This window comes from Erinaceus europaeus, chromosome 4 (genome assembly GCF_950295315.1).
Source record: "Erinaceus europaeus chromosome 4, mEriEur2.1, whole genome shotgun sequence".
Classification (NCBI taxonomy): domain Eukaryota; kingdom Metazoa; phylum Chordata; class Mammalia; order Eulipotyphla; family Erinaceidae; genus Erinaceus; species Erinaceus europaeus.
The window spans coordinates 21,364,440-21,381,919 of NC_080165.1; the positions used below are offsets into that span (position 1 = coordinate 21,364,440).

Sequence of the window (17,480 nt, forward strand, 5' to 3'; positions counted from 1 at the left end):
TATTTTCATGAGAGAAAGACCAGAGTACTGTTCAGCCCTGGTGACTGAACCTGGGACCTAGGAGCCTCGGACACGAGTCTTTTGTATAACCATTATGTTGTCTTCTCAACCCCTTACCCCAATTCTGAGATCTTTGAATTCTGGTTTAGGCTGTCGTAAGTGTGCTAATATCTTCAATTAAGTAAGCCACTGCTTCCAGAAATTTGGGGGTTCTCTGAATCTGAGGAGAGTCAACAGGTTTTGGAGCAAGGGTTGGTGAAGGGCTGCTCCTGTCTCCATCAGCCTCTTCAACTTTCACAGACTTGCCTTTGACATTCTCCCTGCCTTTCTTGATTCTAGAAAGACTACACTGTGGCCTACCACCTCTTCCTTAACCCACTGCAGACTGCCTTCTGCTCCTGCTACACTTGTTCCATTTACCAGCGGCCTCCTTGTTGCTAATTCAGTGCTTCCTGCCCCCAAACCGCTAGCCTCTGTAACTTGGGAGGCAGCTGGCTACATGGCCCACTCCAAGGGATGCGGACCAGAACCGTAGCAGACTCACCATTCACCAAGACCTGTGAACCTCTGGTTCTTGCCTGGACAAGAGGTTCCTAATTGGTCACTCATCAAACTTGTCTCTCTCTGGTCATCCTTTTTCACCCCAAACCATGAATAGCTTCTTAGAAAATAAATGGGCAGGAGCCAGGCAATGGTGCATCTGGTAGAGTGCATGTGCGCAAGGACGACAGTGCGCAAGGACCTGGGTTCAAGCCCCCGGTCCCACCTGCAGGGAGAAAACTTCATGAGTGGTGAAGCAGGGCTACAGGTGTCACTCTGTCTTCCTCTCTCTTCTCAATTTCCCTGTCTCTATACAATAAGAGTAAAAATAAATGAGCAAGGGGGCTGGATGGTGGTGCACCTTGTTAAGTACACACATTGTGCACACGGACCTTGGTTGAAGCCTGCAGTCCCCACATGCAGAGGGGAGGCTTCATGAGCTTTGAAGCAGTGCTGCAGGTATTTATTTCCCTCTTCCCTCTCAACTTTTCTGTCTATGCAACATGAAAAGATATTAAGTGGTCAAGGAGGTGGTGCAATGGATAAAGCATTAGACTCTTTAGCATGAGGTCCTGAGTTCAATCCCTAGCAGCACATGTGCTAGAGAGATGTCTGGTTCTTTCTCTCTATATAGTTTTCATTAATAAGTAAATATTTTTAAAAATGGGCAGGCTAGGGAGATGACATAATGGTTATGCAAACATCTTTCATGCCTGAGACTGAGTTCTCAGGTTCAATCTCCTGCACCACCATTAGCCAGAGATATGCAGTGTTCTGGTATTTTCTCTCTCCCTCCTTCCCTCTTTTTAATAAAACTTAAAAATGGGCAAGTCATGTTCCTGCTCTAGAATTTTTTAAATATTTACTTTTTCATCTTTTATTATTTATTGGAGACAAATGGAGAGGGAAGGGGAGGATAGAAAGGGTGGGAAGTAGATAGCATAGTAGCATAGTGATTATGCAAAGAGACTCATGCTTGAGGTTCCAAAGTCCCAGGTTCAGTCCCCTGCACCACCATCAACTAGAGCTGAGCAGTGCTCTGGATTTAAAAAAAAGGGGGGGGGGGGGAGTCGGGCAGTAGCGCAGTGGGTTAAGCGCAGGTGGCACAAAGCGCAAGAACTGGCTTAAGGATCCCTGTTCAAGCCCTCACCTGCAGGGGAGTCGCTTCACAGACGGTGAAGCAGGTCTGCAGGTGTCTATCTTTCTCTCCCCCTCTCTGTCTTCCCCTCTTCTCTCCATTTCTCTCTGTCCTATCTACAACGATGACAATAATAACTACAGCAATAAAACAAGGGCAACACAAGGGAATAATTTTTTAAAAAGAGAGAGGAGGGAGTAGGGCAGTGGGTTAAGCGCGCGTGGCGCAAAACACAAGGACCCGCAGAAGGATACCGGTTTGAGCCCCAGGCTCCCCACCTGCAGAGGAGTCACTTCACAGGCGGTGAAGCAGGTCTGCAGGTGTCTATCTTTCTCGCCCATTCTATGTCTTCCCCTTCTCTCGATTTCTCTCTGTCCTATCCAACAACAATAATAATAACTTCAACAATAAAAATAACAAGGGCAACAAAAAGGCAATAAATATTTTTAAAAAGAGAGGAGAAAGACACCTGCAGCCCTGCTTCACCACTTGTGAAGCCCACCCCCATCGCAGGTGGGGACGTGGGCTTGAACCCAGGTCCTTGAGCATGGTAATGTACACTCAACCAGGTGCGCCACTGCCTGGCCCCCCGCTCTAGAACTTTCACCCGCTTTCCATTGTCCTCAGACTAAATCCACACTCCAGGATGGGCATCTAACCCTCTGGTCTCCAACCAGACTGAAGCTCTGGAACAGTGGAAGCAGATGGGCCTCAGGATGCTCAGGACCCGACCCGCAGGGAAGAGTCTTCTCTACAGTCTACAGAGGAAGGGGCTCATTCTGATTCCTTAGCCTAGGACACTCATAACTAGGAATCCTTTCTGAGTTTGGATTCGAGCCCTGCACGGAACAGGGAGGGAAGAGGATGAGGGGTGGAGACTTCACACAGGGTCTTGGGGAGCTGGGAATGCCAGGGCTGGGCTGGACCCTGGGTGTGGAGGAGTTAACAAGAAGCCAATCTCAGAAGAGAGGGAGATCAATGGGTTACTCACTGCAGAAGGAGGCAGAAGCTATGCAGAGAGGAGCCAAGCAGAAGAGCATGCCACTGGGGGAGTTCAGGGACTGAGGAGGAGGTGGCCAAGCCCAGCACAGCGGAGGAGGGGCCTGAACGGAAAAGTGGGAAGCAGACCTACATCTGCCGGGAGGCACAAGCGGCAACCACTGACGGGGAGCAGCTCAGCCTGGCCGATTCACCGAGAGACCCAGTGCCCAGGGTTGAGGTGGGTGCTGACCAAACTGGGCTTTGGGACCTGCTGCATGCTGGGGGGGAGGGGGCTAGATATCACTTCTCTTCCTTCCCCCTGCCTGGCCACCTTACCCTTAATTTCCACCCCACCCCAGAGGTCCCAGGTATTCAGAGAGCCCCAGGTAGAGGCTGGGATGGGCAAAGGTAAGGGGACGGGATGCATGCAACACACACATATGGGCTGTCCTAAGCCTACCTGTTACAGACTCAAAGCAGGAGTGCTACAGGGTGGCACCAGACCCCCCCCCAGCCCTGCCAGGGTGTGATATCGGCCTCCTATGTCTCCTCTCTGAGCCTCAGTTTCCTCCTGTGCAGAAAGGGGCCACTGTAGAGACCCCACAAGATGGCTCTCTAATGGCTCGGGGGTGTCATCCATGTTTTGCTGACCCATGAGTCTCAGACCCAAACTGAGAAGGAAAATACACCAGTTCCAGAGCTGGGCTGCTCCCCCATCTCCCATACCCTCTGCCCACTCTGCCTTGCTTGACCTACATCACAGGCTGGAGGCGCCCATCTCTGCTTTGTCAGCCCGTCGTGACCTGGCTTGTATGTTCCCTAGGAAACTGAGCATCCCACCGTGTAACTGCCAGGAGCTTGAACAGCGGGTCTCAGTGATAACTAGTTTCTGTCTTGCTCCCTCAACCCCCACAAACTTCCAGCCCAGGCCTACCCACACACACCCAACTCCTGGTCTTGTGTCCAGAGCTGGGGGGGCTCCTGTCTGAGGACTCCAGCTTCTTTCCCCCCCAGGTACCCATCTGATGGGGAGATGACTGACGCCCACAATGTCTCGCTGGAGAGCCCAGGTAGAGTGGGAGCTGTGGTAGTGCCTGCGGTCTTTGCCCTCATCTTCCTCCTGGGCACAGTGGGCAATGGGCTGGTGCTGGCAGTCCTGCTGCAGCCTGGTTCGAGCGCCTGGCAGGAGCCAGGCAGCACTACAGATCTGTTCATCCTCAACCTGGCAGTGGCCGACCTCTGCTTCATCCTGTGCTGCGTGCCTTTCCAGGCCGCCATCTACACGCTGGATGCCTGGCTCTTCGGGCCCCTGGTTTGCAAGGCTGTGCACCTGCTCATCTACTTCACCATGTACGCCAGCAGCTTCACACTAGCCGCTGTCTCAGTGGACAGGTGCGCTGTGTTGGGAGCCAGCAGGGTGGGCTGGCTGGGGAGACTTCAAAGGTTAAGAAGGGTGGGGGCAGGGCATAAAGTGGGGTGCAAGGGAGAGAAGGAAATCTGATCTGACCAGCAGCCTGCTGTCCTGAAAGCCCACTGTGAGCTTCCTGGGGACATCTGTGTCCCGGATGTGGGCTCAGACTGCTGCATCATAGGTGCTCTTGGAGAGTGAGATGAATGGCGAAGAAAGGACTTGATCTGAAATTTTATTTTTTAAAGAATCATGTATTTATGAGACAGTGGGGGGGGGGAGTGTCTATCATCACTCTGGTATATGTGATGCCTGGGATCCCACAAAGAATCTCATGCCACAAAGTCCAGAGCCGCTGCACAACCTCCAAGGCCACCAAACTATTTATTTTTCTTGTTGTAACAAAAGGTTTTATTATGACTTTTTAAAACGTAATCAGGTATTTTCTTTTTGTTTTGCACACTATTTATTTATTATTTTAACCAGTTCAGTTCTGGCTTATGGTGGTGTGGGGGACTGAACCTGAGACTTTGGAGCCAGCCTCAGGCATGAGAGTCGCTTTGCATAACCATAATGCTATCTACCCCCCCCGCGCCTGTTTTAATTTTTAATTTAGTTATTTACTAATAAGAGAGAAAACCAGAGCATCACTATGGCACACATGATGCCGGAGATTGAACTCAAGACTTCATGCTTGAGAATCCAAACGTTATCTCTCCAGCTGCTAGAAATATTTTTCTTGTTCTAGAGCACTCTCAGCCCTGGCTCATGGTGGTGCGGGGGACTGAACCTGAGCCGTCCAAGCCTCAGGCATGGAAGTCTGTGGCATCGGTTAAGTGCTGGTTGTGTACCCCTAGTTTTTATTAACTTCCACTCATGGTTCAGGTTGCAGTCATAGCCACTCTTTTCTTTTCTTTTCTTTTCTCCTCCCCCCCCCCCCAGAGCAATGCTCAGCTCTGGCCTGTAGTGTGGTACAGGGACTGAACTGGAGACACCACGGCCTCAGGCATGAGTCTTTGTGCAGAGCCATTACCTATCTTCCTCGCCCAGAGCTGCTTTCAGGACGCGGGGTCCCTCTGGAGCTGATGACCTTGGGCGAGTCGCCTGTCTAGCCCACTGGTTGCCAGCTGCAGGCCCAGCCGTGCGAGGCGGGGCGGGCGGGCGGCGCGCTCTCAAGGTCGCGGACACGGGCCGCCCCCGCCCGGCCTCGGCGCTGACCCCGCCCGCCGCCCGCCCGCAGGTACCTGGCGGTGCGCCACCCGCTGCGCTCCAGGGCCCTGCGCACGCCGCGCCACGCCCGGGCCGCGGTGGGGCTGGTGTGGCTGCTGGCGGCGCTCTTCTCGGCGCCCTACCTCAGCTACTACGGCACGGTGCGCTACGGCGCGCTGGAGCTCTGCGTGCCCGCCTGGGAGGACGCGCGCCGGCGCGCCCTGGACGTGGCCACCTTCGCCGCCGGCTACCTGCTGCCCGTGGCCGTGGTGAGCCTGGCCTACGCGCGCACGCTGCGCTTCCTGTGGGCGGCCGTGGGCCCCGCGGGCGCGGCGGCGGAGGCCCGGCGCAGAGCCGCGGGGCGCGCCATGCTGGCGGTGGCGGCGCTCTACGCCCTCTGCTGGGGCCCGCACCACGCGCTCATCCTGTGCTTCTGGTACGGCCGCTTCGCCTTCAGCCCGGCCACCTACGCCTGCCGCCTGGCCTCGCACTGCCTGGCCTACGCCAACTCCTGCCTCAACCCGCTGGTCTACGCGCTCGCCTCGCGCCACTTCCGCGCGCGCCTCCGCCGCCTGTGGGCCTGCGGCCGCCGCCGCCCCCGCCGCTGCCCCCCGGGGGCCCGCCGAGCCCTCCGGCGCGTCTGCCCTGCGTCTTCGTTCCCCGGCCCTGCCGGCTGCCCTGGCGAGGTTGCCGGGGAGGAGAGGCCGGATGAGCCCCGGCTGCCCTAGGACTGGAATAAATGTTGTCTGTTGCCATGCTGCTCCGTGTCTTCTGTGAACCCCACAGGGACGGGGACATGAGGTCAAAGTCAGGAGCTGAGGCTCCAACCCGGTGGACACCCCTGGGGGCTGAGGGTCATAGGCAAACCAAGCAAAGCCCGGTGCCCCAGCCAGCCAGTCCAGACTGCCCAGAACCCGCTTGGCAGGAAGGCAGCCCCTCTGCCTAGCCCTTCAATTGGTTAGCACCCTGTAGGCACCCCCTTCCTCCACCACCACCCTTCAACAAGCACCCCTCGCCGTTTGAGTCTTGTACCATGGTGTTTTGGGTTTTTTGTTTGTTTTTTTCTGCCACCAGGGTTGCTGGGGCTTGGAGTCTGCAGGACCAGTCCAGCACTCCCAACGGCTGTCCATCTTCCTTCCTTCCTATCGGTAAGGCAGAGAGAAATTAAGAGCGAAAGGGGAGACAGAGAGGGAGCAAGGGAGCACCTACAGCACTGCATCGCTGTTAACCCCCTGCAGGTGGTTACAGGGGTTTGGACCTGTAGGTGTGTGTTCAGCCAAGCGCACCATGGCCTGGCCTATTTTGTACTCAAGGAACCTCCTCCTCCACCTCTGAGGGGCTCTGCTCTGTTTCCCTGCTTTCTGCCCCCCTCCCTTGCTTCTATCCTATCTACGTCAGCCTCATCCCCAAGCCTTCAGCTATACACACTGGATTGGATGTTCTGGAAACCGGAGTGCCCCTATCTCTGCTACCTCCACCCCCACAAGTCCTGGTGGACTGACTGCCTGGCCCAACATCTTGCATTATATCCCTTCAGTCATTTGGTGCTCCTGACCCAGGAAAGACTCTGAGTCACTTACTGGCCCCAGCTGGTCTCCCAGCAGTCCTGGCTTCCCTGTGGCCCCCTCCCCTCCCTGTTCCTGTACACAGCTGGGTAGTCTGTAGCTGTGGAAACCTACTAATTAACCGATAAATCAGTCTGGAAGGTTGCAGGGCTGCCCACATTCATTCCTCATTCCCTGTACGCCAATGATATTTATGAGCTTCTGGCCTGGACCCGAGACCTTTTGGCCTCTATGTCTCCCTGGTGTAGGGCACCTGGGAAACCCCTCCCCAGTAGGAAGCCACTGTTGAGTCTTACTCACTGCCTACCACAGAATTGGGGGGTCAGAATGGTAGTCACCCCTCCTTGAGGACGCTCAGATCTGGCTGGGGTGAGAATCCTGGGGGACTCAGAGCTTTCCCCCATGTCGCTGCCAACTGACCCAAGTCACAGCAGTGGGAGGTCAAAGGGAATTTCCACTTCCCATGTGACCATCACTCAGCTCTCCTGACTCCCCTGTGCCACCCACCAACCCTGGCAGGTAAGAATATCACTTCCACGCTCAGAAGGGAAAGCTGAGGTTCAAGCAGGCGAGATCACTTGTCTAGAGCCGGATGAGCAACTCCTGGCAGAACTGGAATTGCTAACTGGGCCCGAAGAGTGGCCATTCCGGTAGCTCAGGCTGCATCAGTAGAACATCCCACAGCACCGACGTGTCTGGTGTGTAACAATGGCGAGAGCCTGCAAAATAATCTCGAGATGAGCAACATCTTCTGGGCTGTGTGGTATGGCTGGTCTAGCCACAGTCACCTCTGTGGGCAAGCAGGGGACTGCATAGGGACAGCTTCCACATAGGATGGGCAGGAGACAAGGTCTCCCAACAGGCTTGTCTGTGCCGGAGTGTCAACCTGCAGGCCCACAGGAGGAAGTCCTTTGTGGTGGCCTGGGTATCTATCTGCTTGACTGACCAAGGGACAGCTTACAACCTGGTTCCCCACTGGAACTCTGAGACCAGGCTGGAGGCTAGGAGCCCGATCTGGAGGCTGTTCTTGGAGACGGCTGTGCACATGCGGACTGCTGCTCGCTGCTGGGCAAGGGCATGGCCCCTGAAGCTCCTAGGCCTGCTTTGGGAGCTAATGAGATGCTGAGGAGAGCAGATGGCTGCCAGATGCTGGTCAGAAGAGCACAGTGAGCCCTGTAGAGGGGTTGGGGATGAGGTGAAATGAGCCCTGGCCACTACCCTTCCAAGCCCAGGAGGACCTGCCAGACCTGAGGTCCTGAAGAGGGCATTGGGGAGCCCCAGGATTTTTCAGGGGGTGGTGGTGAAGCATTATTTATTTATTGATAAAGAGGCAAAGAGAACTAATGAAAGAGACCACAACACTAAATCTTCCTTCAGTGTGGTGGGGGTTGGATTCAAACCTGGGCCACACACATGACAAAGTAGCATGTTGTTGATGATGTTGTTGTTGTTGGATAGGACAGAGAGAAACGGAGAGAGGAGGGGAAGACAGAGAGGGGGAGAGAAAGACAGACACCTGCAGACCTGCTTCACCGCCTGTGAAGTGACTCATCTGTAGGTGGGGATCCGGGGGCTCCAACCAGAATCCTCACTCCAGTCCTTGCGCTTTATGCCACGTGTGCTTAACCTGCTGCTCTACTGCCCAACTCCCTATTTTTTTAAAATTGTTTATCTTTATTTAATATTGCATAAAGACCGAGATAAATTGAGAAGGGGAGAGGTAGAGAGACAGAGAGACACCTTTAGCCTTGCTTCACTACTTGTGAAGCTTTTCCCTTGCAGGTGGGGACAAGGGCTTTGAACCTGGGTCCTTGCACACTGTAGTGTGTGTGTGCTTAAGCGGGTTCACCACCACTCAGCCCCTATTTTTATTTTTATTCTTAGATAAAGACAGAGAAATTGAGAGGGAAAGAGGGGCTAGAGAGGGAGAGAGACAGAGACATCTGCAGTTCTGCTTCACCACTCATGAAGATTTCCCCCGGGCAAGTAGGGACCAGGGGTTGAGTCTGGGACCTTGTGTACTGCAATGTATGCACTTAACAAGGTGTGCCATCACCTGGTCCCTCTTATATAGTTTAAAGAATTCTATTTATGTGTTAATGAGAGAGACAGAGACAGGGAGAGATAGAGAGAGATCACCAAAGCACCACTCTGGCACATGTGATCATAGGGATCAAACTCAAGACCTCATGATCAAGAGTCCAAAGTTCCAGCCACTGACACACCACCCAAGTCCTCAAGCACGAGGTCTTAAGTTTGATCCCTGCTGTCCCAGATGACACCTCAAACTTCTGACTTGGGCTGCTGGGGTGGCAGTTGGGGGCCAGGTTTAGGGGAAGCTGTTGAACCCAGCTGGCATGTGTTGAGCCTGATAATTTGGGGGACATGGTTGCAGCTGTCCATGGGGGCACTGGCTAGATTGCAGGCTTAGTGCTGGGCACTGGAACATCTGTCTCTTATATTTTCTTGTTTGAAGATGGAGAAACCGAGGCTCAGAAACACTAGGTCATTTGCCCAAGATCACAGAGTTGGCCAGGAACAGCTGGGCTCTTTAACTCAGGTTTGTGTGATTTCAATTTCAAAGTCTGGAGGGAGGAAAGGAGGGAGGAACTAGGATGTGCAAATCAAGTGACACTCCCTCCCTCCCCCCTCCCCCATGTAGCTAGGCTGGAGCTCAGCCCTGGGGAGGGTGGCAAGGCTGGGCCCCTGCTTCCTGCCCAAGGCCTGCAGACACATCTATCAACTTTGAGGTGTGCACCGGAGGAAATAAACAGCAATTAATCCTAGGGTTCCTGTTAATGAGCATCAGTCCCTCAGCCTGATGCAGGGCTCATTTGTGGGCTGCCAGCTGGATCCAAGGCAGCATGAGCCAGAGGGACGGGCGTGCAGGGCTGGGGCTGTGTCTGATTTAAGAGGATCTGATTTATTGACATGGTGTCATGTTGATCGAGGGGACCAGGGTCTGTGTGGAGGAGGAGGCCATAGCAGGAAAAGGGTGGTACAAGGACTGGGCACCAAGGGTGGTAGGTTAGAGTACCTGGGTGGGGGTAAGGGTGGGTTCTGGACAGTGGCAATGCCTGAGGCACCTGCCAGGTCATCTCAGAGATGGCAGGAGGTGGAGGTATGACCTGAGGAGCAAGCTTTGAGTCACATCTTAGGAGTTGGACACTGGCTCCTGTAGTCTGTGGTCTGAACCCTGTGGCTCAGTCCAGCCCAGTGTTTCACAGGCAAGCTGGGGCTCTGCAGGCATCCAAAGGTGTGTGACCCATGAGAGCCCCCCACCCCAGCCCCTCTGGTGTACTACTGACTGCTGAATGTGTCTATGACACATTAGGTTTGTGTGAGAATAAAAGCCTGGAGAGAGAGAGAGAGGCTATATCCTTAGCCCCTTTCAGGCTTTGGCACCAAAATGTTAGAATTGTGAGGCACGGGGGGCAGATGGTAGCACACCAGGTTAAGCACACATGCGAAGCTTAAGGATCCTGGTTTGAGTCCCCAGCTCCTCAGTCCGACTCGGTTCGAGTCCCTGCAGTAGGGTCGCTTCACAAGTGGTGAGGCAAATCTGTAGGTGTCTGTCTTTATCTCCCCCTCTGTGTCTTCCCCTCCTCTCTCAATTTCTCTCTGTCCTGTCCAACAACAAGCAGCAACAACAGTAATAGCAATGACAACAACAGGGGAAAAAAGATAGCTTCCAGGAGCTGTGGATTGGTAGTGCTGGCATTGTGCCCCAGCAATAACCCTGGTGGCAAAAAAAAAAAATTGCCAGGCACAAAGTAAGTCAAGCAGAGTCAGGAGTGCAGACAAAGGAAAGCTTAATAGAGTAACCAAAAGAGGGAGGCAATGAGCCCCAGCTGAGATGGAAAGCCCACTCTGGGGGCAGCTAAAAGCCCAAAGTGGAGCCTGCTGTTTGGTCCTTATATAGAGTCCTGTCACTTTGTCTGGCATGGGAAGGGTCGTGGCCTGGGTCATAGGATTTATGATCCATTTCTGGTTCGAGATGTCTGGTGCAGGCAGGGGTAAATCTTCCTGTGTGGGTGAGGGGTCTGCTTATTCTCAGCACATCACCTCCTGTCTGTTTCAGCAAGATAAGTCCTTCCTGTGAGAAGAGGGGGTCAGGACTCAGCATAATTTGCCTCTGGACCAGAAGAGTCTCCAAACTGGTGTGGACCAGTCACAGGAACAGGAGATTACTCGCCCCTGGCCTGACATCTTGGGGAACTCCTCTGTTTTGGGGATCCTGTTCTTCATGAATGGTGTGAGTTGAGCATATTCTTGTAGATACTGAGGCCTGGATGTTGATGTGTGTGTGTGTGTGTGTGTGTGTGTGTGTGTGTGTGTGTGTGTGTGTGTGTGTGATCTCCCTGGGGACCCATAGCTGAGAAGTATCAGTGACTTTGTTGGGGTCACTCAGGCCTCAGGCTAACTTCCTGGCTTCTTTTTATTTTATTTTATTTACTTATTGGACAGAAACAGAAGTCAAGAGGGGATTGGGGAGGTAGACACCTGTAGCACTGTTTCACCATTGCAAAGCTTCCCCCTTGCAGTTGGGGACCAGGAAATTAAACCCAGGTCCTTGATCATTATAACATGTACGCCACCACCTGGTCCCTGCTTCCTAGCTTCTTTCCTCTGGTTTGGGTGTAGTCTCTGAAGCAGCCAGCCCTGATGGAGACAGGGGCTCTCCCTACACTCAGGCCTTGCCCAGAGCCAGAGCTATGTAGCCTGCTCCCGACTGGGGTGGTGCTGACCTGCGTGTAGCTGACATGTGCTTCACCTGCTTTCTGGCGCTAGTGCAAACCCTCTGGGCTTGGTTCCACTTCCTGCTCTGGTCAGCCTCCCTCCCTGCTCGGCCTAGCCCTCTCCTATCAGCCTGGCTCTAGCTGGTTGCTGGTGCCCCACTCTTACCCACCTGGCTCTCCAGTCAGCCAGGGAGGCCTGGAGTGGCTGAGGCAGCCATGGAATATCAGTAAAGGTTACTGCAGCCCCGCTCAGCCTGTCACCTGGTAGCATCCTTGCTTTCCTGCCCGGTGAGCAAGCTGCCCAGCCAGCACCTATATTCAAGAACAGGCCAGCCAACCCACCTGAGAGCACTCCCAGATGTGCACTCAGCCAGGCCTGTCAGCTGTTTCACCTACCCCACTCCCCAACACACCAGCACTGGTGCTCTGGAGACCCTGACAGAGGGTGCACTCACTCTGGGCTGAGGTCCTCTTACCAGCTCTCTAATCCTCCCCCTCTCTCCTAATTTCTTCACCTACAAAATAGTGATAAAAAAGGAATAATGTGACTATGGACATTTCAGCAGGCATGTAGTAGGGGCTCAATGAATGTCCTGCCCTCTGCTGTAGGGACCACGTCTGAGAAGTTACTCTTCTGAGAAGCTGTCCTTTCAGGCATGGGGGAAACAGCATGAGCTCTGGGTATGGGGGCAGCTTCCATGCCAGCTACCTGGATGGGTGGCCCTGGAACCCTGTGTCTCTTCACCTGAAGAAGCAGCTGCAAGGTCAGGCCGCTCATAGGATGGCTGCGAGGAGCTGTGGGTGTTTGACAAGTGCTAACCAGTCACCGTTTGCTGTGGGAACTGGCAAGGATTCCGTTCTTTCCTTTACTGTTCTGTTCCCATCTAGAACCACTTAACGAACATTGTGCCTAACACACAGCTGTTGTTCAGTGTGCATTCCTTTTTTTTCTTCTTTTTTTTTTTTTTTTGTCACCACTGAGGTTTCATTGTTCCAGGCCAACTTTTGGGGAAGGAGGGAGGGAGGCAGGGAAGGAGGAAAGAAGAGAGAATATAGCATCAAAGTCTCCCTCAGTGCTGTAGTACTCTCATGTGTTACATGGAGCCTGGAACCTGTGCCAAATACATGGCAAAGCAGGTACCCTCCCAGGTAAGGTATCTCACTGGCCCCTCAGTGTGTTTCTTTCCTCCCTCCCTCCCTCTCCCGTCCTTCCTTTTATTACTACCCTTTTTTTTAAATTTTATTTATTTTCCCTTGTATTGCCCTTGTTGTCTTTTTTAAATGTTTATTTATTCCCTTTTGTCACCCTTGCTTTTTTTATTGTAGTTATTGTTGTTATTGATGTTGTCATTGCTGGATAGGACAGAGAGAAATGGAGAAAGGAGGGGAAGACAGAAGGGAAGAGAAAGATAGACACCTGCAGAACTGCTTCACCGCCTGTGAAGGGACCCTCTGCAGGTGGGGGGCCCAGGGCTTGAGCCAGGATCCTTACACCAATCCTTGAGCTTCGCGCCACATGCGCTTAACCCGCTGCGCTACAGCTGAGACTCCCGCCTTTTTTTTTTCCTTTTATTGTTGTTGTAGTTATTATTGTTGTTGTTATTGATGTCGTTTTTGTTAGATAGGATAGAGAGAAATGGAGAGAGGAGGGGAAGACAGAGGGGGGAGAGAAAAAGAGACACCTGTAGACCTGCTTCACCGCTTGTGAAGCGACTCCCTTGCAGGTGGGGAGCCGGGGGCTCGACAGGGATCCTTAGGCTGGTCCTTGCACTTTGTGTTACCTGCGCTACCGCCCGACTCCACAGTGTATTTCTTTCTTTCTTTCTTTCTTTTTTAGGTTTATTTATTTATTCATGGGAAATGATAGGAGAGAAAGAACCAGACAGCACTCTAGTACATGTGCTGCCGGGGACTGAACTTGGGACTTCATGCTTGCGAGTCCAAAGCCTTATCCATCGCGCCACCTCTCAGACCACACCCCCAGTGTATTTCTAAAGGGAATGATTGCAAAAGACCCTACCCGGAAGGTGAAATCCACACTTGTCATCTCTGCTCCCCCTATCTGCAGTGACACCAGAGCAGTAGGGGATCTCCATCCTGTCTGGGCCAGCACAGCCCATGGCCTGTGTGGGTTTCTGACTCACTCTGCTGCCTGGGGCTGTCTTCAGACAGCTTTGGGATTATGGGAAGAATCTGAAGATGGTCAGGCTGATGATGGATGATGGATGCCTGACCTATGAGGCACCTTCACCTGTTAGGCTCTGTGTTCACTGTCTAGATGGCCAGGGAGGGAGCTGGCACAGCCTCTGTACTGACAGTTTCCTGATCTGCTGGCTACAGGCCACAGGGGCGGCATGGGTGGGTGTGGAGGGTGTTGTGAAGATGTGGTCTGTTTCCCAGGTGGGGATGTCTTCTCAGGAGTTAGTCTGTGTCAGGCTGTCCTAGAAACAGTCATCTCAGGGCGACTCCACAGAGCCCCAACACACTGGCCCCGTCTGCTCGCTGGGACACGGCAGCCTGCCTGGAGGACAAGCTCCCAGGATGCCTGTGGCCAGAGTTCTGCAGCAGGGGTTCCTAACCTTTTTTGAGAAGGAAATCTAGGGAAACTTGTATCAAAAACACATGTAGGGGCTGGGTGGTGGCGCACCTGATTGCACGTTATAGTGAACAAGGACCCATGTTTGAGCCTCTGGTCCCATCTGCAGGGGGATAGCTTCAAGAGTGGTGATGCAGGGCTGCAAGTCACTCCTTCTCTCTCCCTACCCTCTTGATTTCTGGCTGTCTCCTTCCAATAAATAAAGATAATAAAAATATTTTTAAAAAACACATGTGAGATAAGTCAGAAACAAAAGGATGAATATGGGATGATCTCACTCATAGACAGAAGTCGAAAAACAAGATCAGAAGGAAACACTAAGCAGAAGTTGGACTGGAGCTGGTGTACTGCACCAAAGGAAAAACTCTGGGGCGGGGGAGGGCTCAGGTCCTGGAACATGATGGCAGAGGAGGACCTAGTGGGGGTCATATTGTTATGTGGAAATGTTATGCATGTACAAACTGTTCTATTTTACTATTGACTATAAACCATGAATCCCCCAATAAAGAAATAAAAAAACAAATGCTAACTCTCCACAAAGAATTCCTTTCTTTCTTTTCTTTTTTTTGCCTCCAGGGGCTTGGTGCCTGCACCACAAATCCATTGTTTCTGGAGACCATTTTTTCCCCTTTTGTTGCCCATGTTGTTTTATCATTGTTGTAGTTATTATTATTGTTGTTGTCGTTGGATAGGACAGATAATTCGAGAGAGGAGGGGAGACAAAGAGGGGGAGAGAAAGACACCTGCAGACCTGCTTCACCGCCTGTGAAACGACTCCCCTGCAGATGGGGAGCCAGGGGCTCGAACCGGGATCCTAACGCTGGTCCTTGTGCTTTGCGCCACTTGGGCTTACCCTGCCACGCTACCGCCCCACTCCCTCTCCACACAGAATTTCACTGGGTTCATACTTCTTTTTTTTTTTATAATTTATTTCTTTATTGGGGAATTAATGTTTTACATTCAACAGTAAATACAATAGTTTGTACATGCATAACATTCCCTAGATTCCCATTTAACAATACAACCCCCACTATGTCATTCATCATCTTTCATGGACCTGTATTCTACCCACCCTCACCCACCCCAGAGTCTTTTAATTTGGTGTAATACTCCAATTCCATTTCAGGTTCGACTTGTGTTTTCTTTTCTAATCTTGTTTTTCAACTTCGGCCTGAGAGTGAGATCATCCCGTATTCATCCTTCTGTTTCTGACTTATTTCACTCAACATGATTTTTTCAAGGTCCATCCAAGATCCGCTGAAAACGGTGAAGTCACCATTTTTTACAGCTGAGTAGTATTCCATTGTGTATATAGACCACAACTTGCTCAGCCACTCATCTGTTGTTGGACACCTGGGTTGCTTCTAGGTTTTGGCTATTACAAATTGTGCTGCCAAGAACATATGTGTACACAGATCTTTTTGGATGGATGTGTTGGGTTCCTTAGGATATATCCCCAGGAGGGGAATTGCAGGGGCATAGGGTAGGTCCATTTCTAGCCTTCTGAGAGTTCTCCAGACTGTTCTCCACAGAGGTTGGACCAATTGACATTCCCACCAGCAGTGCAGGAGGGTTCCTTTGACCCCACACCCTTTCCAGCATTTGCTGCTGTTACCTTTTCTGATGTGTGACATTCTCACAGGAGTGAAGTGATATCTCATTGTTGTCTTGATTTGCATTTCTCTGACAATCAGAGACTTGGAGCATTTTTTCATGTGTTTCTCGGCCTTTTGGATCTCTCTGTGGTGAATATTCTGTCCAAGTCCTCCCCCCATTTTTGGATGGGGTTATTTGTTGTCTTGTTGTTGAGTCTGGCAAGCTCTTTATATATGTTGGTTATTAAACTCTTATCTGATGTATGGCATGTAAAGATCTCCCATTCTGTGAGGGTTCTCTTGGTTTGGGTAGTGGTTTCTTTTGCTGTGAAGAAGCTTTTTAATTTGATGTAGTCCCATAGGTTTATACTTGCCTTAGTCTTTCCTTGTAATTGGATTCGTTTCATTGAAAATGTCTTTAAAATTTATGCAGAGAAGAGTTCTGCCAATATTTTCCTCTAAGTATCTGATAGTTTCTGGTCTAACATCCAAGTCCTTGATCCACTTGGAATTTACTTTTGTATTTGGTGAAATACAGTGATTCAGTTTCATTCTTCTGCATGTTTCAACCCATTATTTCCAACACCATTTGTTGAAGAGACTCTGCTTTCCCCATGTAATAGTCTGGGCCCCTTTGTCAAAGATTAGATGTCCATAGGTATGGGGCCTCATTTCCGGGCTCTCAATTCTATTCCACTGGTCAGTGTGTCTGTTCATGTTCCAGTACCAAGCAGTTTTGATGACAATGGCCCTATAATACAGTTTGAGATCTGGAAGTGTGATGCCTCCGGTTCTGTTCTTTTTTCTCAGGATTGTTTTGGTAATTCTAGGTCTTTTCTGGTTCCAGATAAACATTTGTAGCATTTTTTTCTATTCTCCTAAAAAATGTGCTTGGGATCTTGATGGGGATAGCATTAAATTTGTAGATGGCTCTGGGTAATATATTCATTTTGATGATGTTAATTCTTCCAACCCATGAACATGGAATATCTTTCCACTTCTTTGTGTCTTTTTCAATTTCTTTGAGTAGTGACTCATAATTTTCAGTATACAAGTCTTTCACTTCTTTGGTTAGGTTTACTCCTAGATATTTTATTGTTTTTGTTGCTATAGAAAAAGGAACTGATTTCTGGATTTCAATTTCTTCTTAGTGTTTGCATAGAGGAATGCCACTGACTTTTGAATGTTAATCTTATAGCCTGACACATTACTGTATTGCCTGATGATTTCCAAAAGCTTCTTGCTGGATTCCTTAGGTTTTTCCATGTATACTATCATGTCATCTGCAAATAAGGAGAGTTTGACTTCTTCTCTTCCAATCTGTATGCCTTTAATTCCTTGTTCCTGCCTGATTGCTATGGCAAGAACTTCCAACACTATGCTGAATAGTAATGGTGATAGTGGGCAGCCCTGTCTAGTACCTGATCTGAGGGGAAATGCTTCCAGTTTTTCACCATTGAGTATGATGTTGGCTGTAGGTTTGCTATATATAGTCTCCACTATCTTCAGGAATTTTCCATCTATTCCCATTTTTTTGTAGTGTTTTGATCATAAAGGGATGTTGTATTTTGTCAAAGGCTTTCTCTGCATCTGTTGATATGACCGTGTGGTTTTTGGTCTTGCTTTTGTTGATGTGGTGGATCACATTGATTGATTTACATATATTAAACCAACCTTGCATGCCTGGGATAAACCCCACTTGGTCATGA

At 51.0% G+C, this 17,480-nt stretch overlaps 1 protein-coding gene across 2 annotated transcripts; it reads left to right on the top strand.

Annotated features, from left to right (window-relative positions):
- The first annotated feature begins 2,802 nt into the window (after positions 1-2,802).
- Positions 2,803-6,035, top strand: GALR3 (galanin receptor 3). Of its 2 annotated transcripts, XM_060188947.1 has the most exons (4): positions 2,808-2,897; positions 3,674-3,729; positions 3,889-4,051; positions 5,308-6,035. In XM_060188947.1, the coding sequence occupies exons 2-4, from the start codon at positions 3,693-3,695 to the stop codon at positions 6,002-6,004; spliced, it is 897 nt and encodes a 298-aa protein (XP_060044930.1). In that variant the 5' UTR covers positions 2,808-2,897; positions 3,674-3,692; the 3' UTR covers positions 6,005-6,035. The 2 variants fall into 2 exon arrangements, with proteins under 2 accessions (XP_060044929.1, XP_060044930.1); XM_060188946.1 differs by having other exon boundaries at positions 2,803-2,897; positions 3,674-4,051.
- Positions 6,036-17,480: the final 11,445 nt, after the last annotated feature.